Below are 26,739 nucleotides of genomic sequence, written 5' to 3' on the forward strand. Positions count from 1 at the left end.
CCAGAATCCTTCGTACCCAGAAGGGCAAGCTGTTGTCTTCCGCAAATATTACAGTTTCAACAATGGGTCTCAGTTTCTGACGATTTTCCTGACCCTGCGCTGCCCTTTCTGTATCTATCTAGTTGATGATGTTACCCTGCCTATCCTCCGCAATAAAAATGATGCTGTCTGCGGTAAAAGTATGCTCTTTTGTGAAACTGTGTTTGTTGGTGGCTTGTATAGCATTCAATTGGATCCTTCTAATTCCTAAAAGATTTGCTGACAAGGTTACATAAGCGCTGGGGGCTGCCTTTGCTAGCTGTTTCGGACAGAAAAAGAAGACAGAATCAATAAAAAAAAACATCCTCAGATGGCGTAAAGGACAACTAGTTAAAACAATTCAACCTACCCAACTGATATTGGAAAGTAAAGTATATCTGGAGTCCAAGGACTCTTTAGCAGGAATAAGCAGGAATTCTAGGAATAAGCTGAAATCGCGGTGCTAGGAACAAAAAAAAAAAAAACAAAAAAAAACGACAAAACCAAAGTGTTGCTCTTGCAGCACAACTAGCATATTTATATACAAAAATGAACTTCCGGATTATTCACTAGATTGTTTTCAGATAGAGTTCACTGAGAAATTTCATTCAAAGTCTTGATGTAAATATCCTTCTTTAATCTTGCCCAAAAGTAAAAAAAAAAAAAATGAAGGTGACAAAGCCTTCCGTGTCTTTTAATTGCAAACGAAATGTTTAGTTTATAGTTGTTCACTTGGTTGGTCTCATCGTCACACGTCATATATATGGGGCAATGTATATGCCGTTGGATAAAGTTGGCGTATAACGGCCTGAACGCCCCTTAGATGACCGCTCATCGCTGCCACACTATCATACCCCTGGCCAACCATCTTGTTTAGGTTAAACCCAAGGCTTTTCGAAAAATACAGAATTGCCGAAATAAGACCTTGTCCATCTAGATCCATGCCTGGGACAAAACCGAGAAAATCCTCATGAAGATTTTCAGCAGAGGTGTAGCGGACGCAAACACATAGCTGCTCCATATTGGAAACGTCCACCATTTCGTCAGCAAGAACCAAAAAGAAAGGACTTGCGTTTACTTTTTCAACAATGGACTGTTCTCCACAAGCCACAATCAGACTACTCTGAACCTTTGGTGAAATATACATGGTATTTGCTGCTGCGGAAAGATGTTTCATCAGACTTTCATCTCCAACCCTTGCCCTTAGTCACAAAAGAGCTCAGAAATTGACATCATTTTGAGATGTTTCTGGAACCGTGAGTGAAATGGGACCAGAATCCTTCGTACCCAGAAGGGCAAGCTGTTGTCTTCCGCAAATATTACAGTTTCAACAATGGGTCTCAGTTTCTGACGATTTTCCTGACCCTGCGCTGCCCTTTCTGTATCTATCTAGTTGATGATGTTATCCTGCCTATCCTCCGCAATAAAAATGATGCTGTCTGCGGTAAAAGTATGCTCTTTTGTGAAACTGTGTTTGTTGGTGGCTTGTATAGCATTCAATTGGATTCTTCTAATTCCTAAAAGATTTGCTGACAAGGTTACATAAGCGCTGGGGGCTGCCTTTGCTAGCTGTTTCGGACAGAAAAAGAAGACAGAATCAACAAAAAAAAGTCCTCAGATGGCGTAAAGGACAACTAGTTAAAACAATTCAACCAACCCAACTGATATTGGAAAGTAAAGTATATCTGGAGTCCAAGGACTCTTTAGCAGACGAAGTTTAGACGCTCTGATGAGTGACGGTGATTTGTGGACAAACCGTCCGATGTCGTTTGGAACCAAGTAAGATTGGGGAATAGCGTGCTGCAAAGTGACTTTATCAATTGAACTGGAATATGAATCAAGTTTAATCTGAGCATCAGCAACCGCTTCCGTGTTATTTAAGCCCACAGGGGCAAATGAAAAAATTGCAGGCGACCCAACAACGTCACTATTAGAAATAACTAACCTTGTTCGCTTGGGTGAAAAAACCATTTAACATCACATTTAATTTTCATTCTTCGAGTCACTCTTCACTTAACAAAGTCAGACTAAATAAACTGTCTTGAGACCCCTTTATGTTTTCTGTTTCACAATTGCAAGTTCCGCAACGTATGACCCACTCACTGCAATAGATTAGTGATTATGAAAATTACTGTTTGCAAAATTTTTGTTTATGTGCATTTTTGTTACTTTTTAAGATTCAAACAAAAATTTCAGGGGGGAGGGGGTTCAGGCCGATTAACCCCCCACTCCTGGGTACGGCCTTCAATAGTGGATCCATTATTCAAATGATGCGCTTATTCTAACGGTCAAAATGAAACGTTTTTTAGTTTGCTAATTTTATTCATAGACATGTGCACAAAGGTAAAAGGTAGAGAACACAGCCTTGGACTTTACAGTCCCTAACGGCGGTGCTGATCTCCGTTTCTTGGCCTTTCAGCCAGGATGTACAATGGGGGTCGGGGGCCAACCATCCTGTGCTTTCACATACCCATCCTGTTTACCTTCCCCAGATTTCTCCAGGTAACCATTTAAAACTGGGTCGACTCTACCTGAGCTTACAAAGCCACGCCACTGACCCCCGTCCAAAACCAAATAATTGGGTACACTAGGATTAGAGCCCTCTCCCTCACGGACAAAGGATCCAAAATCCAGCGCGCCAAACTGCATTAATCGTACCAATAGATATTTGTATATTGAAAAGAAAATAGAGTCACAAGAATAAAAATACCCGTAAAAGTTACTTAAGAATGTGTGGAAAAGGGTGAGAGCTGAATAGCCTTAAAAGGGTACCCACGGATAGCATATGATCTACACGTTTGACATGCCCGAACTAAAAGGACCAAGCCATCGTCTGAGACACGGTCTGTCCAATACCACCAAATAAAACGTAACACAGCCTTATTGTAAGTCCTTCAAACTTATTAAAAACCCATGGTAAATATATACAAAAAGTCTGCTATCTAAACATTTGCGTGAAAGACGTATAGGACGAGCTTACTTTTTACGGCCAAATTGAAGGGATGCAAATATCTTCTGGAGATGGCCAAGGGGACTCACTGGACTATATTCACTGGTTCCTAATGTTTCATTGGCTTTTTCCTGTGGATCTTCATATGCATTCCATTTATATACAGCATTCCTTAAGAAAAAAACAAAAGAACATGAATGACAAACTTTTACTTATGTTAATCTGGTAAATTATGCTACAAGAAGTACTGTCCAGAACTTCTTAAATTAGTAGAGCAAAAAAGAACACACATAAATAAGGTTTTTACCTCATAGTACCACAAACCACTAATAAAATTGAAAGGTTGTTTCAATGATCCCAAGATTGAATCTTAATGTTAAATACTAGACAAAGAAAAAGTGCTTGGGTTATTATCAAGGGAAACTAAACTGATGTTCTTAGAATTCTGAAACGACCACTTTTTATGTATTTTGTTCTCAAACCTATTTTTGATTATAATCAATTTATTTATCATTCATTAATTTATTATTAACATAATCAATTAGTTAATTTTTAGCATAAATGTATTCAACTATGTTCTTTCAGATGTAGAAAACAACCAAAGAAATATAGAAATATAAAATATATATATTTTTTTTATGTCATCAAGGGATGGTTCATTTTGAGAACATTTTTTTTTTGCCAAAATAGAACTGGTCAAAAGAGAAGGGAGCGTAGGACGTATATTGTTAAACTTTTATCACGCTATAAAAACCTTATAAGCCAAAACTTGCTTATGTTTACTCTAAACTAAAATAGCCTACTGTTTTCTGCCAAGGGAAACTGGAAACTAAAGAAAAATTCCAAGTGTTTCCAAAATGCTTAAGAGAAAAATGTCAAACCACATATGGAAAACATAAATACCTATATGCAAAGGTTCCTATTATTAATTTACCACTAACATTGGAAAAGTGGACTAGCATTGGACGCCTTGGGCAGGAGCGTCAATTGGGGGAGAAAGTGGATAGATTTGAAAATATCCTTTTTAGATATTTTTATTGAATAAAATCCCCCCTTTAGACTTTGAAATCACAATTTCCCCCCCCCCCCCCCGAAACACAAACACATACACACATTGCATTTTCATGAATTGACGCCACTGGCCATAGGAAAAGAATATTTGATGTACCGCATCTATGAAGAAGCAATTGCAGTTTCGTTTTGGTTCAGCTGTAGTCAGAAGGTTGCTTCATCGTAAATACCTACATTGCAAAGATAAGATATTTATCAGTTCCTTGGTCTTTTAAGTCTTTATTTTTTAACTTCTGAGTTTTTACCTTACTCTCTTGTCGTTTTCGTTCTGATGTACAATATTCGTCATCGTTTTCTCTTGTCTTTTTTAGCAGAGAGAACAGGCAATGAACATTGGTGAAAAAATCAGTCGTTATACGCCCTATCCAGTTGATGTGATTAAAAACCATAAATTATTGCAATTTATCCTATTTCTCAAACAAGATTTACAAATCAAATAATACACAAAAGGGAAAGAATTGTGAGGTTAAATACTGACGGAGCAATCCTGACAAATGGTGATGCGACCAAAGCGGCTTAAATAGGATTGACAACATTAATTGCATTATCAGTATGGCATGGATATTAATTTATAAGTTAGTATGTGTGATACTCTAGTCGAACTCCATTGCTAATCGTAGGTCTTGCAGCATATTCATTTGGCTTTGGTATATATTGTATGTTGTCTGAAGCTTACCTAAATTCAAGGTTATGAAACCACAGTTGAAGAAGACTATTTACATAGCATGTTGCACCAAGATTGGTTAATCCTGGGTGTTCGTTTGACTCCCTTTCAATGCCTTGTAATAACTGATCAGATCCTTGAGCTACGCCATTAAGCCACTTCTTTTCCCCAAGATTTATCAAACACAATGGATTGTTTCGACAGTTAGTTTTCCTAAAAAAGATACAAATACGTAAAGAAACCCAATTATAGTCATAATTACCATAACTAATGACTATTCTCTACCAGAAAAATATGCCTCTAACAGACAAATATGCAGGGAGAGGAGGGTTTGACTTTGGTTCCGTGCCTTCCCTAAATCTCAGGATCCTTAGAGTATTTTCAATTATTTCTTATGTTTTCTAAACACTCTACCTTGCTCTTGTCTTTGCCATGTTTTTAGCAACCAGTTTTAATGCCCAAATAAAAGTAAAGAGTATACACTATTTTAAAACATTCAAACTAAAAACAAAGAGGAATTATCCTGCATATAAAGGGGGATGTCACCACTCTCGACCCGGCAACATTACACGTGCGGTTTAACTACCACTTAACTGAAAGCACTATAGAGCTAAAACCATAACGAAATGATGACTAGACCTTAGAGCGTAAAGAGCAGGTATGGTAGCCCCATCAAATACATGATAAATTCTGGCATCTTTAATTTTAACCTCACTCCTTAGTTTATTCTAAAAAAATTGTTTTCCCAACTTAGTTTATTTTTATTTTTAATTTAACATTCAGGCCTATCCAATACGTCCTAGTCTTATTTATTTATTTTTTAGATAAAATTCATCACATTCAAAAATAAAATACTTAAGTGACTTCTTACATTATAATCTTTGGCACTTTTTAGTTAGCCTAGCTTTACCTTATAAATTGTTTTTATAAGATTTTTCATAAATCTTGGAAAACTTAGATTCAAGAAAATCGATAATTTTGGAAATTTTCCTTGAGACTATAAGGGTCAAATTAACAATATTATTTAATGATTTGGTTTGAAATAAAATGTTAATGTCCTGCATCATAATTTACACAGAATAATGAAGATGCACTTCAAGCTGTAACTTTGTTTTTAAATAAACAAATTATTCTTAATTCCATTTCATAACTTCAAGATATTTACTTTTTTATGCTTTAAAACACATCAATATCTTCATGGAAAAACTGAAAACAACTGGCAGTTTAATTCAATGTCTTTTTTGGTTGTAAAGAAATGCAAACTGGACTACGAATTGCATTAATGACACAAAACGCGTTATTTAAGGGTGTAATATTCATGTGCAATATCAGTGGTTACCACAATAATCAAAAAGATCAAAGAAAACATGCCAAGTATACAAGGAAAAGTAGAATAACACTAAAATTACTTCGATTTGCATGTTTTTGTAGTACATGGGGGTCCTTTTATATTGTAAGCTTCTTTTATGTCAATTTCAGATTCGTCGATTTGAATTGATGCTATTGCTTCCATTATATACCTGAAAAGAAGGATAAGTTACAACAGATGCTGGACCTGCTTCAGGATACTACAGAAACATTCTTTTTATATTACACAATAAAGTCAATTTTTAGCAGCAAATTCCCATTTTCTCCAGATGGCAAACCGAGACACTTCTCCATCTGCTAGACAATAAACAGAGAGGAAGTAGTATTCTATTAAAAAATGAAACCAAAAGAAAGTAAAACTGCGAATTAAAGCATTGAAAGAGATTCAATACAGTTACTTACTTAAATTCAAGTTTCTTAGTTTTTCAATTTAGGATAGGCTACAATAGGAACTTAAATTCCAGTTTTTCATATACAAATTTCTCGAATTTTCAGAGAGGTAAACCACATCTTTAGCAACATCAGAGTGGCGCAAAACTAGACAGGAAGACACGCTATTTGATGGGTCACTCTTTTTTTTGTGTATAACTATTCCTAATAGTTTTAATTGACATGCCCAAAGCTGAACTTCAGACTATTAGCTGGTACGCAATCTAAAATAACAGTCAAGACCTAGACGCAGATTTATAGCCTTAATACACTCTTACTAGCCCAGAATATTTACAGTTGTTTTCCATACAGCATGCTAAAAATATAGCTGCTTAAAGTTCGTTTGTTTTTTGTTTTTTTTTTGCAGGGAAGCTTGTGATTTTTAATGACTAACATGACACTTTTTTTCTTGCTTTCTTTATAATGACTGGTTTTAATAAACAAAGAATTGCAGGTAATTTTCACACAAAACTCTTTTTCTACAAATATACAAAAGATGATAGTAAATTCCAGTCTTCATCTAGCATAAAACCTGTGAGCATCTTGATTGTTACCCAATGAACAAAAGTTTATCTTTCGGACCATTAATCTCTTAATCAAGAGCTAATAGCTCATGTGGCACTTATGACGAGGTCGGAAGAGCCAAGAGCTCACATGGCATGAGCTCTAGCAAAATTCTAAGAATCAACAGATTGATTTAAAAGGAATGAACGAGCAACTGCTCGTTACGTGCAGGAGCAGAAAAGTGTACCAAAAATGATGCAGCCAATTGGAGTGAGAGCTGGTTTTTTCCAGACTGGTCCTCTTAGAAAATTTCAACCATACAGGTAAATTCTTTAAACTGACCTCTTTTACATTCGCCTCGCACCACCCGTTCTCCAAATTCAAGAGCTAGGATACTTAATATCCTAAACGAAATTAAATCACCGTTGCCCCCCCCCTCTCGCACGAGTTGTTTCCAGCTTCTCCCTACCTCCAGCATGAAGAGACGTCCCCCCTCTTGAAGTTGCTTGTCAGACTGAGGGCACTGCCATTTTTACCGTCGAACCATCCTCTAATGTTGACACCACCAATTGAAAACTAAAAACCTGCTTATATGAGTTATCTGTTCAGACCGAACCCTACACACGTTCTACCAGTGATAATATAACGTATCCAAAACCCTGTGTTAAAGATTTTGCTTTTTAGAAATAAATTTGCTCTACTGATCATAAAATTCTTAAACCAGAGTCTGCGTTGTGGCTTTAGAAATTAAAAGACAGACTAGAAGAGACATTAAGGTACATTTCGTCCATTATTGCTGATCCTCTATTTGCAATACAAAACAATCATATTCCTCCCCAACTGGATATCTTCAATTTTTCTAACATTGCCTATTCCTTTCAACCAAGCAAGACAAGTCCAAAAAAAATGAAGTAAATCAAGTGAAAGTAAAAAAAAAAAAAATAGAAAAGGCTAATATGACCTTTCCAAATTCACTCGAGAGGTCAGGTACAGTTGAACTAGTGTCAAACCAGGTTATTAGCAATGCCACTGACCGGATTCGTCAAGAAAAAAATATTGAAGCTGAATTAATTATTTATGAACAAAACAATCCCACAGACATTGCTTTTATTAATATGGCATGCCGAAATTAACAGGTGACAACGACACTGTTTTTTTAGGGACTAACAAGGTTAATGCTAAAGCGTATGCAGATAACGATATAGTAATTGTTTTTGAGGAACTCGTGAAAAATAAAATGAAAGATGACGCAAGAATAAGCAGGAAAAAAATATGATCTATAACCATTTTATTCATGGTCTCTGTAAGTTTCGTAAGCAGTGCAAGTTTTCACATATTTGTCATAATTTTATTTTAGGTATGTGCATGTCCGATAAGTGCAGTTTTCATCATACCTTTGTCCTGTTTTAGCTTGTATTTACAAATCGTGTTGTTTTGCTCATGTATCACAAAGGGCAGAGGGTAGGCCTAAAATCCAACCTTTTTAGGCTGACGCTAAAAGCATTCGCGACCCCCTTCCTCTCCTGGGTCGTGTTCCAGTCGACTTCCAGTCTTATTCCCCTGCATACCCGATGCAGAGCAGCATACCCCAGGAATCCATCCCTCGAAATTCTCCTCCGTCCCATGCACGTACGCATGCCCGGTCAACCGAACCCCTCAGATCACGTTACCCTATTCGGACTATCCCCAAACCTCACCTTACTCATATCCTTCCCAAAAATCCACATCCCATAGACACAAATCCACCCCGTGCGTTCAAGAGTTTGATAATTGGTTCCGGCCTCCGTCCATCTTTTGCCAAAATAAACCTGACCCCACCCCTCTGAGACACCCTCAACTTCCCTTTACCAACATCACCTTACCTAGCCATCCCTTCCTATAAAGAACGCTCCCAATTTGACTTCTTCTCGTATCACCAGGAAACCTTTCCCCCCGTCCCTTGCACTTTATTCCCTGTGGGTAACCTACCAATGTGACTCTGGTTTGAGAGTTCCAACATGCAAAAATTATCCTGTAATAAATAGTCGGCCCCAAAAATTATCCAAACCATCCAACAGCCCAAATTTAAAACCATCTCGAAGAATTACTGAAATTCAACGGCAGTCGCACTTCCCCAGTCACTTTAAATTTCCAAAATTTTTAATCACTGCCACCGAAAGTTTTAATTTTTATAAACTTACTGAACTCAGTGTGCTATCAGATTTGCACCAAATTGACGTTACAGCTGTTACAGAGGTACAGTCACATAACCAAAGGTCTCTTCCTTTGTCAAATTATTCAGAATTTATTAAGCTCCATCCTTTGGATCACCCACTTGGAAAAAAGGAAGTGGTGTCATGTTTTTTAGTAAATGCAACCTTTTCCCCAAAATTATTCCTGTTCCTATTCTCTCTAAGTATGATGAAATCCTTTTGCTAAGTGTTAGACCTAAAGTACTCCCTCGTCCCTATAATATCATTGCAATAGCTGTCTTCTATTGCTCGTCAAACCAAAATATTGTTGCAAAACGCAAATTTCTCCAGCAATTGAAGACCAGCGTTTGGGTACTCAAAGTACCCAAACGCCGGACTTCTTCTGGTTGGTGACGCCAATGAACTTAAGATGAATTCAATTTGCTCCTCTCTAAAAGTTAAGCAAATAGTTAAAATTCCAACAACTAAGGGAAATACCTTTCTAGATTTCGTTCTAACTAATCTGAATAATTTTTAAGAGTCCCCTAAGCCTTGCCTCCATTGGGTGGGAGTTATCATTTTCCCATCCCCCTCTTTCAATTTTCAGCATACATTCTCAGTAACTTATGGCTCTTTCCGTCCCCTTAAAAATGCTGGCCTTATTTCTTTTGGAACGTGGCTGAGTACTGAAGATTAGTCTGACATTTATAATTTGCATGATTTTGGTGAGAAAATCACTACCTTTCACAAAAGGCTAAACAATAAATAGATAATTTCTTTCCCACAAAGATTTAAAAAGTACTCCGGTGACAAAACATTCATTAATCAGCCCATAAAAGCGTATTTAGAAAAAATTGAATCTTTTCAGAAATGGTAAACTGGATGAAGCTTATAAACTAAGAAATGCAATCAAAAAGAAAATACGTAAATCTGCCCGATCCTACTAAAAGAATAAGGTCAAAGAATTACTTACCAATAAACCCAAAAATTGATACTCCAAGGCAAAAAGTTGTATGGTACGAGTCTAGACCGGCTTGACTTCAACCAACCTGAATCCCCAGAAATTACTGCTAATAATCTTAACAAGTTCCTTGCTTCAATTCTCCAGAGCCTTCCGGCATTTTCTTATCAATTACCTACTGATGTTCTCCCGCAAGCTTTTACAAAACTGGACCAACAAGTCCAATTTAAACCACAAGTCAGATAATTTTTTTGGCGGGGGGAGGGGTAAATAAACATAGTTGTTTGAACTTTGCTATGCTAGTGCTTCATATTTATCAATGGAGGCTCCCTTTTTAGGTAAAAAAAGGCATTGTTTCATATTGGTGTGCAAATTTTGGTGATAGGTTTAGTCATTTGGAATACAGGGTGCTCCAAATAAGCAGGGATAGGGATATGTAAGCAGAAGATGAAATATCTAAAAGGACGTGCTTGATTTAATAGACTTCAGGGGTGTTATTTATGTCAGTGCAGGGTGAGTTGAATCAAATGCTTACATATTAGGGTAAGCAATCACTTTCCCAAAATCATTTTCTTATGACAATGAGAACATATCTTTCACAGTTGTTCCCAAAAATGACTTGCATTGTCGACATACATTAGCCAACTAATCAGCTAATGAATTGCTTCTTGGTTTCTTCTTTCTTTTTCTTGCTATCCTTTATCTCGTTGTACATGAAATTTACATTTTAGCCTTAACCTATGTTTCAATTTGGTGGTTTGTAGCCATTCTGATCTCTCTAATGGGGGGGGGGGTTATTTAAATTCTTTTCATCATGAAATCCGACAAAACAGGTTACCAAATTTCAACCAATCTTTGTGGGAAGTAAGAGTTTGGCAAGTAAGCAACCATTTGAATCTATAATCATTTTGATATCTGCAGGGGGTGGGGGGGTCTCTCAATTCATTGCATTTCAGCCTTTACCAGAACAATCTGTCAGCCTGGGAAAATATATATTTGAATAGTTACACTCATCAGAGGCAACAATATAGCATTGCTTATAGTAAAGAGCCATAAGGCTTCAATGTAGTTTTTTTTTACCAGAGGCACATCATATGGAAGGGATGGTTGAATAAAATTTGAAGGAGACTCATTTGATTGGAAATTGAAAGTTCTGGTTCCCTTTTGAAGAGTAGAAAGTGATCAGAAGGCAACCCTTCTCCCATGGCCTTTGTTTCCCAAATACATCTGATCAAAATCTTGAGAGAGTTATTTTGTTTAAAATAGTCCGAAGGTCAAATAACTATGCTTCTAGGCTTGAGCTCCCTCCCTCCCCTCAGCCAAGGTCATTAGTTATGCAAGTTGCCCATTGCTAAAATATATATGGAAGGGCTGTTAATGTAAACTTTGGAGTGGGTTCATTTGATTAGAAATCGGATGTTCTACTCCCTTTCTAAGAGTCAGAACAACCAGCTCCCCCCATTTTCTTTCTTCCCAAATACATCCAATCAAAATTTTGAGATATCCATTTTGTATCAAAATATTTCAGAAGTTAAATAACTATAATTCAGTGGTTGACAAAAAGCCCCACAGCTCAGAGGGCAAGGACTGTAAGTTATATAAGTTGCCCGTTATAAACATTTAAGGTTTTTATTAAGAAAAGAGGGCATGTTCGATCCTGGATATCCAAAAAGCTGAGCGTATTCAGGTGAAAAATTAAGTAAACGTTGAGAGGGATGCCAAACACAATCATAACAAACAATAATTGTTTTGTCTCTCAAAACAAACTGTTCTGCAGAAAGGTAAATCTGGTTCAAAATGAGATCTAGCTACTGACTTCTGTTGTGGAACATTAATGGAAAAGTTACGAATCGAGTCCCTATGCTTTTGCAGTTACTGTAATTCCATGAACTAGTGCTGATTCATGAGAATGTCCTGTTAAATAACCACAAAAGCCTGCTACCACTATTTTCTAACTTTCATCTTCTCTTCTGTCATGCAATTGTGAGACAGTGAGGCAGACTATCTGGTGCTCTTGCTACCCTATCATAGTTCACTTGCAAACTATTAGCAGAGATGGATTAATTCATTACTGCTAAGTTTGAAAATTATGCAGTGATTAATGTGTATCGGCCAATAAATTACAAAAAAGAACAGTCTGATTCCTTGTTTGCATCGGTCTGGAAGTTTCTTAAAAAATAGCCTCTCTACATATTATCATCATCAGAGATTTAAGCATAAATATAACAGATGCAATGTCTCCCTCTTTAGGGTTGCGATGTTGAAAACTCTTTAGGGTTTACATTCCTCCCGACTATTGTGCATGGCCTAAAAGTGATAACTTTTCAAATATTAGGCTATAATCCTCAACCTGTAACATAGGCCATATTGTTGCTTCATTTAGCCCTCAAAAGGTCAAGGTTGTAAAAGATTCAGACCACCTTCCCATCTCTACTTGATTCTACTCACCCCCCCCCCACGGCTAAAATAAAAAATTGAATTGGTTTTCATATTAAAACAGAAAAAAGTGTATTAAATGAGACTTTCAATAAAGTCTGTGATGAGATGTTAAGCAAAATCAAAGTGCCTTTCAATCTTGTATGCGATTGTACTGTACTGCCACAAATTGAAAAGAGTAGCTCAATTGAGCTCACATCCTGCTTGGCACAAATAAATCACGCGCTGAATCAAGGGCTGCTCTTCTTCGACATGTTTGTGAAGTCACAGGTTGAAAACTGGTCAAAAAACAGAGCTCTAGTGAATGCATGTAATTTGGCTAGGCTCTGACTCTTGGTTTGGAATGATTGTGGTTGCTCCCGAGATGGCTTAGTAAATAGCTTGAGACTCCATACAAAACAGAAATTCAATAAGGAACTGAAAAACCAAAGTGAATACTGGTCAAGAAAAATGTGATCCATATTGCTCAAGACCCCTCCAGACTCTGGAAGCATAGTAAGCCTACCAAAGCCCAGAGTATCAGTGTGCCTGAAAAAAGAGGGCGGAATTTTTTCAGAGCAAGGTTAGTGCACCCAACAAGAGCACAGAGAAGTTTTATGAAAAACAGCTAGGCCTTGCTCTTTCACATAAGACAAAATTTTACTTGTTTGTGTTGCCAACTGGTGTTCATTCTTTGATTCCAAAATCAAAGAAAAAATCTTCTTCTAAAGCTGATTCAATTTCAGCAATCCACCTGTAAATTGGAGGTCAGTCAATTGAGCAGCATCTAGCTTTACTGTGTGCAATTTTGTGTCAGACAAATAACTCCCATCCTTAAAAAAGGCAAAAACAACAATTCCATGTACAGTGTCTATAGCCCCATTACCATCTCCTGTGCTACATTTAGGCTCTTTGAGTTGTTTGTGATAAGAGACATTGAAGAAAAATCTTCTGCTCCTCCTTGGTAGTTCAGGTACCAGCAAGATTTGGGTGGATATCATGTTCTCTACCCACTTCTCAATATGCTTAAGGACATTGAAGTAAAAGGTGATTTCTTGAATTTATGTGCACTTGATGTTGCAAAAGCTTTTGACTTGTGCATATTTGCACAGGTTTTGTGCGAGGCTCATATGAAAGGTGTTGGTGTCATGGTAATTCTCTGTCAAAGATAATGTATAGAAATATGAAAGCTAGAATAAAAGATGGTAGTCTACTATCTTGGATCCAGAAATGTGTATGCCAAGGAACTTTGACTTTTCCAGTTTTTTTTTTCAATAATTGTGTTACTGGTGCTCAGAATAGGTTTGACTGTACAATTATCTTCAAAAAAGTTGATCCCTTGCTAGTTATATTTGCAGATGATTTGCCAAAATCTTCCATTCACTTTCCGAGGATGTTCTTCAAGTTTTGAGATTCCTGAAGAAGAGTATGAGCACATTAGAGTGAGTTTTAGCACAGATAAAACAGTTGTTCTACCATTTGATTATATACAAATTGGAAGTTCAATAAGTCTATCTAGCTCAGAAGTTCCTTTTTCTAGCAGCATTACTTACCAGGGTATGCTAATTGGAATAAATCTGAAAGAAGTTGCAAACCTGGCACTGCAAAATGATGCTTGTAAGAATTATGCTGCATAACATACCTGGCTGCAAACATTTTGTATCTGGGTAGAGTTCACTTTTCTAAGTTATATAATAGCCTAGTGGTTCCTCACCTACTTGTTCATGTTTGATCTTTTTTAACTGTGGTAAAGTAAAGCTAGTTCACCAGCTTTATTTTAAACTTACAAAGTATTTGATGGGACTGAAAACATGGATAAATAACTTTTTTCTGCATAGAATACATCAGCTGATAAACCCAGGTGAGATTACTGAGAAGCATATTTGTAGTTTTTCTACTGAATGTCAGGATTCTTCCCATCTTTGGTAATTTCTGTTTGTCCATCTTTGTGATTGTTGAAGTTTTTCTTCAACGATCACTTTTGAAAAACTGTTTTCTTTCTGTTGGATTTTTTTCCTAATTTTTACTCTGTCTTTCCTGGGCTCTGTCCATTTTTTGGAGGGGGGGGGGCTTATCAATAAAACCATCATGATGATGACAATCAGGGACAAACCTGCAACATTTTTATTGGGAGGGGGACGAGAGGGCAAAATTGGAGGGCAAATACCCCCCTTGTGTTCACCCCAAACAATGCCCCTGATGATGATGTGCTTGTTAGTTGTGAAAATGAAATGTCAGCAATATCTAACAAATAGCTGAGGGTATTTGGCTGAAAATTTTAAGGTATATTGAGGGGACATTGAAGAGATTGGAGGGCAACCAGCCCCCCTCCCCCTCATTGCCCTTTTGAAGTATAAAATATATTACTAATATTTTCTTTTATATTTACAACCTTAAAAAATAAAATAGAAATTAGAGTGAAATAAAATCCTGAATTGCTGAGATTTCCAGGAATTAATATCATTATATATTAAATATTTGATTTATTTTCATTAGTTCTTTCCAGTCATCTTGATTATTATAGTTTTTCTTATTATGATAGTTTCCAGTCATCCTGATTTTCTATTTATTTGTTGTCTCTATGTTTTTAACAACAAAAGCATAGTGTTCAAGATTCATATAGTTTTCAGTAAAACACAAATGATGAAACAGGCTTTAGACTTTGGTAGTTAGAAAGGGGGAAAAGGGCAAAAGACAAACTCCTGTTTGTTGTAATTTTGTTTGTTTTAAGTTTTACATGAAATTCAATTTAATTTTTACTTGTTTTAAGACTTATTTATTATTATATTAATATGAGCACCTGTTGACTCTATGTTTACTACCATTGCTTATTTTAATTTATGTTTGTTCTGGGTTTCATTTGTTGTTTAATAGTAATTTCTAGTTATTTTCAGCCTGAATTATTAAAAAAAAATTATTTCTACTGGTCTTAGTTTTAATATGCCTGTTTACTTATCTTTAAAAAAAAACTTCTTCCTAGAAGGATTTTTTCTAATTAATAGCCTATAAAAATTCAGAAGTATTTATGCTAGAAGGAACATATTAAATTCTAGAATTAATAAAAGATAAACAAAGAAGCAAAATGGGGAATAAGCCAAAAAAGAGGATAATGAAAAGCTATAAAAGAAAAATATCAGTTGATTTCCTATTTAACACTCTTTCAAACATGATAATTATTACCATTTTAGATATGCCAGCCCTCTCTCCTAATGCTTCAATATAGCCATGGGCTATATATCAAAATTTGTTGGTTTGCATTATTTCTCATCAATCAGTTTATAATCTCAATTTGAAAGAAAAAACTCAGCAAATTCTTGTTGAGGTACTTGTAAGATAGAAATCAGATATGAAAGAAACAAATGTACCATTTGTTTCCTACTTAATACCCTTTCCAAATACAATTATCACTTTGATTACAATTGCACCCTAGACCCTTCCCCTCTAATGGGACTAGACAAAGTCCAAGGTAATTTACTAAAGTAAGCCAACTTTTTTTTATTTGACAGTATGAATCAAATGTTAATTTGAAATGAGCACAAAAATTATGGCATGACCACAAACCTGGTAAGGAGTAGAATTTTTTTTTTAAACTGTCAAATCATTGGTACCTTTACCCTAATTGTATTCCTGGCAATGCACCCTTGTCCCATTGGTCCTACATATAGACCAAAATAACATACTTTGGCTTTGTTTTAAATCTCTTGGCACTTTTTATTTCTTGGTAAACAGGTTTTGTGACTAGCAATAGCATTATGCCTCTTGATTAAAAAAATAAATAAATAAAATATGATCTTTGGATATCATATATTAAGATCTTTAAATATCAGATTTAAAGTTACTGAATACCAAATAGTATTTAAAACTGACTTAAAATGGGGATAATAATGGCAGGAATAATCTGGCATGATAATCTGATTAATAGAAACATTCTACATATTCTAAAGCAACATTTTCATTTTTTCTTACAGTTTTGTAAGAATTCTAGGGCTATGACTGAGACTACCAGAGGGAATGGGGTGCATTATTGGAAATACACATACTGTATTTAAAAGAGCATAAAATAACAAATTTAACTGTACTACTTTTATTTTGTTAAGATATTTCTTTCTGAGGAGATACCAATCTAGAATGTTACTTTCTTTTTTCCTAAGCATACCTGATTTCTTTCCTGTAACTAACCTTAACCAGAAATTTTGCGTTAGCCTAGGGTTATATCCAATGCATTAGGAAGCAGAAGAGAGGGGAATGAAAAATTACAGTAGCATTTAGGATATTTGGATAGAGAACTGAATGAATGTTAAGCTTTAATTGATTTACCATATCTAAGGAAAAGATGTTATGCTCTTTCCAAATAATATGGTTGCTTTTCTGATAATACACCCTACTCCCCTCAATGGTTTCAGACAGAGCTCAAATATTTCTTTGTTGGTTTTCATCTTGTGATGAGTCATATCTCCTTAATACAGGTTTCTTGCATTCTTGGCCCATGAAAATTACTCTGGTTAAGTGATTACAAGAGGACTGTTACATAAAAACATTACTATACTTAAGAATGTGGATAATCTGATTAGGCTAGTAGCGTAATCTGATAATTTGAAAATACAAACATACTCCATATTATAAAATAAGATTTTAATCTTGTGATGAGGCATACCTCCTTAATACAGGTTTCTTGCATTCTTGCCCCATGAAAACTACTCTAGTTAGGCAAATACAAGAGGATTGTTAGATAAAAACATTACTATAGGCTACTTAAGAATGTGGATAATCTGATTAGGCTAGTAGCCTAATCTGATAATTTGAAAATACAAACATACTGCATATTATAAAATAAGATTTTCATCTTGTGATGAGGCATACCTCCTTAATATGAAAACTACTCTAGTTAGGTGATTACAAGAGGATTGTTAGATAAAAACATTACCATAGGCTACTTAAGAATGAGGATAATCTGATTAGGCTAGTAGCCTAATCTGATAACTTAAAAATACAAATATACTGTATATTATAAAATAAGATTTAAGGTTTTCTTTAAGTTTTGTAGATATCCTGGGGCTATATCCTGAGCCATCAGGGGGTGGTGGTATATTGCCAGAATAGAGACCACAATATTTGGATAGATCATAAAATCAGGAATCACTGAAAGTTTACTGAATGAAAAATGGAAATGGTATATTTTCTCTTTGCTAGGCCTTGCCTAGGCTATTTGATTTCAGAGTTAAAATGGAATATTAGCCTATCAAAACAGGCACTTAGCTTGGCAACAAAACATAGAGCACTAATAATATATAGTAGCAACTGATGGAATTGGAGCTTGCTGATAAAGGGTTTATAGCCATAGGCTTTCAAACAAAATACCTTGCTGTTGCTATTGTACACCTGTAATAGGCCAACAACTGATGTTAGATATAATCAAGATCATTCATAGACCTTTATTGTGCAATCTTCAAGTCTGATTATTGTAAGGACCGGTTGAAAACTAATTTCAGATTAAAAATTGCTAAGGTACAGGCTATCCTAGGTTACCATATGCTAAAATCTTTTCAAAAAAGAAACATAGGTTAAAGTGTTGAGAAATAAAAGAAACATTTGCAAATTTACTTTTTAGATAACATTGTGTGGGCTTACAATACCTCAGTATTCTAGATTTAGATGAGCATCCAGCAAATCCAAGCTTTTCAAGCAGACTTCATGAAATTAATTCAAATATTGCTTTAAGTTTGCGCCCTCTTTATTTATTTGCCTCACTGAATGAAAGTCTCTTGCGGTCCTGATTCGTAGATTTTCTTTCAATAACAATGCAATTGTTTACTATATTATTAATTAAAATAGTTTAGTAGAAGGAAGCTTTTTCCACAAAATAAGTTCTCCAAGAAGACTAAGCTATCTTACAAAAATACAAGCAGAAAGAAATTCAGCTAACGATTCAAGCGTAAGAAGACCATAAAGCATTATTAGTGAATATATGAAATCTAAAACACAGAAATTAATACAAATAACAGCTTGGCTATCATCCTCTATCCCTCCAAAAGACTGAAATTCTATTTGCACGTTACTGAAAACAATTTTTATTTGATACGTCTACTTTTTTTCATAAAGCACCAATATCCCATGAAAATCTTATCCTAATACTTTTAGACGTTCCTAAGATATCGCAGATATTTCCCTTTGATAGCCTTGAATCCCCATAATGTCATTTGATTTAGTTTATCATTCCAAACAACATTCACGGAAAGTTTTAACGTTATAACGTTAGGCTTTCCTGGGATATTGCACAGGCGTCCATTTGAGAATCGACAACTATTACTACTGCTAACAGCTCGCCACAGAACCAAGCCACCTAAAGCCAACAAAGATACGCACGCTCTTCCTCCATCTCAATATATTAAAAGCTCCCCTCTTTACTACCCCCCAGGAAATTCCTATTTCCCTCAAATCTTTCTTTATGACATTCTCCCACCCCGAGGGGGACCTGCTTTCCATTTAGCCCTAGACGGTTGGCCAAAAAGGACAATCTTTAGAAATCTGTCATCTTCATCGGCAAAACGTACCCTATCCATCTCAATCTTTCTATCATTGTCAAACGGTTCGTGGTAATGAACTGTAATTAATAGCCCTGAAAACCAGCATTGAACCGCACTTTTCGTGAAGCCTACTGTTTGAAATCCGGTCAGTCAGTTGGGTACTCAAAACAATCCGTAGGCAACTTCTCTGGGAAACATCTAGCAATTCTTCCTGCATTTTTTCAGCACCCATCCTTCAGAACCAAACTTGACCACTGTCATCACTGTAGCTCCCAAATACTCTAATTTTGGTTCGCAGATTCACCTTCCAATTCTTCCAAACTTTTTTCGACAGTGAAAAAAACTTAATTTTAAAATTTTCACTGCATCCAACGACTTTTCTAACAATACTAGATACTACCAAGGCAGGCATAGTTGTCCACTTGATCGATCTTTTTGCAATTTAACATCACCTTTTCATCGTCACTTATTCCTAGCCTTAGTGACATAGTTTTCTTAGCAGTAATTTTCAAACCTATCATAGCACCCTGAAGTCGCAAATCTCCAGAGATTCATTGATTTTACTCATACTTTCATCTAGGATGCTTAAATCATTAGTATAATCTAAGTTCACGAAAGTTTTACTTTGCCATTTGATTCCATTTTCTCCCATTGCCTTTCCTGTGCTCTCAAGACAAGTCCATTAAAATGATCCATATAAATGGGGATATAACACAACCCTGCTTAACTACTGATTTAATACAGAATCAGATTACCTCATTTCCTACCTTAACTGCAGCAGTGTTATCCTCATACATAGCATTGATCACTTTAATGTATTTGTCTAGTATACTATAGAATACCAAGGATAAGATCTTCGTTAAAGCTCTTCTATCCGCTGAATCAAACGATTGCTAATAATCTATAAAATTGAGCACTGAAAGTGTTTGACGACTCATGCACTTTTCAATTTTTACATAAGATTGAAAATTTGGTCGACACATCCCTTACCCTTTTTAGAACCGCACTGTTCTTCAGTTGAAACTTTGACTACAGCTTCTCTAATTCTAAGAAGTTTCTATCATATTTAGTAATTTTCTATCTACAGGAACCAGACTAATGCCTTTATAATTACCACAGTCACTCTTTTCAAATTTCTTATACAGGGGTTTAATTAGGGCTTTCCTAAAATCGCAAGATACTTCCGTTTTTCAAAAATCATATTCATAATTTGCTGAAGCTTATTTCCAACCTCTTAATCACAAAAAAGGTAAATAAAGATACAAACTACAATGTGGTAAAGCCCTAAAGCATAGACAAAGCAACATGTGTTCTATAGGTCCTATTTATTTTCTGATTTGGTAGTCTTTAGGCAGAATCTATAATGATAACTGTACTCTAATATAGAAGTCCAATTCAAACTGGCATAGAAAATTCTAAAAAACAACATTTTCGTTTAGCTAAAATTAACTTTCCTGGACTTAATCTGCCAAGGATAACAACAATTATTTATACAGCCAAATGCCAAGTGAAGTGCTTTTGGACAACAATGCGAATAACAACAATAGTCCCATATACTCCAATTTAATATATAGTGCTTTCGAGAAGATTCAAAATTTTTGTCCCAAGAGCCCGATTACCCTATCTTTAGTGTTTCACAAGACGCAAATGACGTCGTAGGCCAAGAGGATTACTACTTGAAAACGGTCTATAAGTAGTGGATATATATGTCTATAAGTTACACTTGCTAAAGGCTGAAAATACAAGATAAGCGATAATAGTAGTTCACATGGATGGGAAAAAGATTAGGGAAGCCTATCAAAGATCGACGGGTAACTGTTCACATTCATAGGAAAGTGTTCAAAACGCACCAGACATCATGAAGGGAAGCAAAAATTTCAAATCAATACAGCATGAATGATTAAAGATGAGAAGTCTTAGTCTTGGCGGCATTTTGAGTAGTTTTAGCTAGCTCTGAGTTGCTTGAGTCTGAGGAATTGGTTGCTCTAGAAAAAATAAAAGAAGTTGGCCTGCCCGCCCATTATTTTCTTTTCCTTCATTTCCCATTTCAGGAAATTTCCTGCCATGTTCGTCGTTTTCTCTTTATATTTTCATATTCTTTGTGACAAGTGTCAAATGAATATTGATCTTTTTCCACCATAGTTATAAGATAATGGGTCTTCAGATGATTTATTCTCGACAAGATTCTAACTTTTAAATATTTTACCTTGGAATTCTCATGAAACCCATCAAGTCCCAAGGGGAAAAGTTGAAGAAACCAACAAAAAGACATGACGGGAAAACGATCAATCCTGAAAAGAATTCCTTTGGGGCATAATGGGAATCCCAGTCGTGTGAACTAACTACAACTGGAATGAGTATTATAGTACGTTTCGATAAATGTGCAGTTATACTTTAGAGTACGTTTGAGCATTCCACGACTACTGATCTGGCAAGCCCGATCACTTATCTTTAGCGTTTCATTAAACGCAGATGACATCTGAGATTAAAAAGATTACTTCTTGAAACTGTCTACTGAAATGCAGGATAACTGAGAACTAGTGGAATTAACAAAAATAAATTGAATTGTCACATGTAAACAAAAAATTGTCCCGTTCCAAAAATGAATAAAAGTTAAATGCAGGGAACACAATGAGACAGTAATTGTGAAATGTGGCACAGCTTCGGGGAGTTTTAAACAAACTATGTTTACGTTGGATAGTACGTGACTAATGCTGCTATTTGCCGAGGTATCTGTAGGGAGAAAAGGACTACTACTTGAAACAGCCTTATTCGACACGTCAACATATTATTTCTTCATCTTCTGTTTTTTGTATTAGTATAGAGATGGTTTTGCATAAACTACTAGTGCTACTACTATTAACAACCCAAGCAACACCAAGCCACCTTGAAGCAAACACAGCTACACACGCTCCTCCTCCATCCCAATCTATCTAAAGCCTCCCTCTTTACACTCTCCCAGGAAGTTCCCATTTCCTTTGAATCTCTCTTGATGACACCCTCTCACCCCTACCACGGACGACCTGCTTTCTGTTTAGCTCTACACTGTTGGCCGAAAAGGTGAATCTTCGGCAATCCTTCATCTGCAGAACTTGCCCTGGCCATCTCAACCTTTCTGTCATTTCTGCTCTAGAAAGCAGGCTTAAGCCCCAATTTTCGCTCAGCCTACTGTTTGAAATACGGTTAGTCAGCTGGGTACCTACCCAAAATAATCCGCAGGTAATTTCTCTAGAAAACATCTAGCTAATCTTCATCTGTTTTTCGGAGTAGCCATGCTCCAGAGCCTTATTTCACCATTGTCATTAATGTAGCTGCCAATTTTAAAATTTTGGTTTGCAGACTAATCATCCTATTCTTCCAAAAATTTTTTAACTGTGAAAAACACCCTGAGCTTTCGATTTTTTAATTTTAACATCTTCACTGCTCCCATTGTCTATACTAATAATTATACCAAGATAAGTGGAGCTGTCCACCTGATCAATCTTTTCTTTACCCAACGCCATCTTTTTCATCTTCGCTTATTCCTAGCCTTAGTTATTTAGTCTTTTTAGAATTAATTTTTAAACGTATTTTAGCCCCCTGAACTCGCAAAAGCTCTAAAAGTTCATTCATTTTGCTCAAACTTTCATCTAGGATGCTTAAATTATCTGCATAATGATTGCAGATGATTTGAATTAATCTGCAATGCAAAGAGTGCATTGCAGATGAATTCTTCATCTGCAATGAGGAATTCATTGCAATTCATGATCTGCAAGATGAATTCTTCATCTGCAAAATTTCGTTAAAAAGAAATTTTCTCCTTACGTTTAAACGAAAGGAGAAAATTCGTTTTCTCCTTTCTTCTTTTTCTTTTTGGATTTGTTTTGCAATGGTTTCGTATAAACTGATAGCTGGAAACGAATTTTGGGACTTCTGTTGTTTTTGTTATTGTTTTGATTATTTGGAGACGCTATCGCACAATCTCCATGCAATTCTTTAGCTTCTATATAGATCTTCTATTGTTGCCGTTTATAGATAAGATAGTGTTGAGTACAGAATAATATCCGCCACTTCATTATTAAAGTCACTATAGTTGTCAAAACTAGATTTTGGAAATAACACTGAATCTTCATTGCTGTCACAACCATATTTGGTACATAATTCAGTTAGAGATATTCTCAGGTCAATCGTATTTTGACACCGTTCCAGTAAGTGTTTGATAGAGCATGGTTCTTTAGAACAATAACAATTTTCACTGCTGATTAAATTCAATCTTTTGTGATGTTTGTTTGATCTTGCATGTTTAGCCCTTAATGTGAATAATAGATTTACGCCTTTTCCATTTTCAGTTATTGACGATTTACTAGGGGGTTTACCTTTAAAATAGTGAACGTAATAGTGAAATCCGTCGTATTATTACCCCGAATATCACAATGGCTTGGGCACCATTGAATAGCCACATATTTTCTTGGAACTACATGATAGGACACTCGGATAAATAGTTTCTATGTCTAAATTGTTGTACTATGGATGGCAGTTAATGCTGATTTACTGTCTGAAAGAACCATTGCTTTTTCTCCATTGGTACATTCTAAATCAATTTGCATCAAAGGTTTTTGTGATGGATAGTATTTCATCAAGCTACCATTCATCAAGACATTCTTGTAGTATTTCATTTGTTTTCTCTGACCAGACAGCAAAATCAGCTTTTGTTCCTATATTTGAGCCATCGGTATAATAACGGAAATAATTACTATGACGGGAATCCAGAGTTTGTAGTAAACACAGTTTTTTTTAAGAGTAGCTAACTCTGATGTGGAGCATTTTGGTTCTGTTTCGATTTTAAATTTTTTTAAAATTTAAGCTTAAATTTTTAGCTTGCTGATTTGCAGTTGCCTTTTTTGCTTCAACGAAGGTTAGATTCAGTCCAAAGCCCTGAATCATATTTATCAGTTTTGGTATCATTGGAGGTTTGTTTTTCCAATTACTGAGAGCGTATCCTAAGGCTCAAGTATGCAAAATTAATTTCGCATCCGTCTAGAGGTCTTCGAAAAATTTTCAATTTGGACTAGAATTTCATCTGTAATTATCACAGGGTTATGACGTCAAATAAGACTACGAAAGGATTCTACGAATTGCAGCATTAATCTTAAATTTTTCAGAAGAAACTCAGGAAGATAGTGGCGATCCATATTCAAAGCATAAGGAAGACCAAAGCATAAGGAAGGAAGGAATATCCATATCCATTTCCAGAGAGATTTCATATTCTATAGATAAATACAAAAAGGTAAAAAAAATCTAAGAAAAGCAGAATCACTACAAATTTCAGAAATGTGTGATAAAATTTTTTTTAATAAAATAGCAATAAATTTTAAGCTACAAAAATCAATGGCTTTTTCACAATAAAGGTAAAAGAGAGACTTGAAGACACAATACACTGGATGCATAGAAACTTCTTATATCTTCTGTTCCATGACATTGTCTAAAGAACATCTATAGATACATGCATGACAGAATCCCTACATTATTTATCTCAAACAACAGAACTAACCTGTGCAATCAACCGACTGGCATTTGGTTGAATAAGTACTTGCGGTAGCAAAGAAAGTCTTGACAATTGTGCATGCATTATCTGTAAGAGAAAAATTTCTCCTCTATCAGACAGAGCAAAAGAATGTTCAGTACTTCCATTAATTTGCAGTAGTAGTAAAGTGATCAGGAGCTACATGGAAGCTGTTTTCCGTCTCCAGGTCGATTTCTGTTTCTTCCCTTGCTACTGTTGAGTAGGGACAAACGAAGTTACGAACGTTCTTGAGGTTCAAAGAAAAAATGACGAAAACAGCTTTCAGACTGAATATTCAGAATTATCCCTGCATCCGGATGCTGCATTCTCCGTGAAATAAGCTTTCGGACACGATCTGAAACATGAGTGGCAGCTTAGATTTTTTCTATATGAATAAGTTTTGTTCTGCTGACCTACTGTGTTCCATAAGTTCAACTTACTTAAGTTGCTCTTACTGAATAAGCTTGTGTTAGCGGTAAGGGCTTAAAAGCTTTATTTATTCTTTATTAGCTTTAAAAATCCTGTAGTACATTGGGAAAGGTTTCTTTTGCTAGCCTGGTTCTCTTCAGCATGAGCTGGATTAGGCCATCTGGAAAAGAAAGGTATGTTTCAGTAGGTCAGCTCTGTGAGAACTAGCAAAAGCTACAGGGCAAATTTTTTTGGAATAAGATTCTTCAAAGCCTAAGTTTTGACTGCCAATTTTACCTTAAATTTAACTTACCTTAAATTGTAGCTTCAAGCAATCTAAGGATTTTTCCTTGTAGGAATCCCAGATTGATAATACATGACACATAGTTGAATACGTGCACTTTGACTAGTGGTTTGATGTTGCTGATTTGAGTGCTTTCCAGTTATACTTCCATTCTTTTGCTGACCATTTGTTGTCAAGATGGTTCTTAAAGCTGTCTGTGGTTTGGGCAGTAATGGTGTCTGGCAGTAGGCTAATTTGTTCCAGAGGTTGGCAACATGGCTGGCAAGAAAATGGGTATGTTGCTGCTTTGAAGAGAAATGCCTGGATAACTGCAAGTTATGTCCCCTTGTACAAGAGTCCTGAGACACCAGAGGAAGAACATCAGGAAGTGCCTTTAATTTAATAAATTTATGAACCAGAATGGCATCACCCCATCTCCTTCTATAAACCAGAGTTGAATAAACCAATTCTGTAAGGTGATTACAATTTTTGTGGGTACTGTGCAAGACATGTTTTAATATTATTTGAGTTCAGTGAAACATGACTTAAGGTAATGAAATTCATTATATTTCAAGCCAACTGTAATAAAAGTTAGAATAGAACCAAGGCAGTTTTGTTCTGATGCAAAAACTTGTAGTGTGTCTTATAAAATTTCACATAAATGGTGCTATTTTCCAGTTAGTGTAAAAATTGTATGTTTTTCATTTTGGAACTTGTGAGAACCCTACAGTGACCTGTTTATAAAAATAAAATATCTACAAGCTATAGGACTGATAAAAAGACCCTTTTTCTTTTAGGGTACCATGACTATTTACTTGTAATTTTAGAGATGTATATAAATATATACATATATATAATTTGTTTCTTGCTCAAGAGGATTTTGATAAAAAAATTCAGCAGTAGTTTCTCATATTAAGCTAATGGCCTTCAGTTTAAAGCAGATGAGCATAAACAAAATCCAATTGTTCAATGTTAAGGGTCAATATAATCACAATTATTTTTTCTACAATTTGTTGTCTTTGTTAATGTCTCCTTGGTCTGGTCTAGATTCTCTAGAAGTCTCATGCTGGTTTTAGATGAGAAAATGTTTTGTCTATTTTGGGGTTCACAAAATAATTAAAGCCATTTTTGTTTTCTTTATATGGGGTTCATAGCCTAAACAATTTCTTAGATCAAATTGGCTTTGGATTTCTGCTTGAAGTGAAATGAAACTAGTAAAAAATGGACAAAACTTTTTAGAAGACAGTGAAAAAAAAACAACTAAAACTTGTAAAATAATAATAAAAGTTCAATATTTCTGCTTAGCATATGGAAGCCTTAATCACCAGGAAAAAGGGAAAGGAAACAAAAACTAGCTTAAATAGACATAATGCATACAGAAAAAGATGAGAAAAACACAAATGCTATACAAAAACATTGAGAAAACAAGAG

General features: G+C 35.5%; 2 protein-coding genes across 4 annotated transcripts in view; one reads left to right on the forward strand and one right to left on the reverse strand.

Moving 5' to 3' along the window:
• The window catches only part of LOC136030303 (ubiquitin carboxyl-terminal hydrolase 48-like), a 250,597-nt gene extending 232,280 nt beyond the window's left edge, over window positions 1–18,317 (reverse strand). The window contains exons 1-4 of the mRNA XM_065709189.1: window positions 18,185–18,317; window positions 6,113–6,223; window positions 4,716–4,916; window positions 2,999–3,139 (exon numbers count right to left, since the gene is read on the reverse strand). Of these exons, the coding sequence (XP_065565261.1) occupies window positions 2,999–3,139; window positions 4,716–4,916; window positions 6,113–6,216 (446 nt within the window). The 5' untranslated portion in view covers window positions 6,217–6,223; window positions 18,185–18,317. The remainder of the gene's footprint in view (window positions 1–2,998; window positions 3,140–4,715; window positions 4,917–6,112; window positions 6,224–18,184) is intronic.
• Window positions 18,318–24,872: 6,555 nt separating this feature from the next.
• LOC136030305 (retinol dehydrogenase 12-like) overlaps window positions 24,873–26,739 on the forward strand; it is an 86,848-nt gene continuing 84,981 nt past the window's right edge. For all 3 annotated transcript variants that reach the window (XM_065709194.1, XM_065709192.1, XM_065709190.1), the window contains exon 1: window positions 24,873–25,092. The gene's annotated coding sequence lies outside the window, so the exon portion shown is untranslated. The remainder of the gene's footprint in view (window positions 25,093–26,739) is intronic.

This window comes from Artemia franciscana, chromosome 8, assembly GCF_032884065.1.
Source record: "Artemia franciscana chromosome 8, ASM3288406v1, whole genome shotgun sequence".
Classification (NCBI taxonomy): Eukaryota; Metazoa; Arthropoda; class Branchiopoda; order Anostraca; family Artemiidae; genus Artemia; species Artemia franciscana.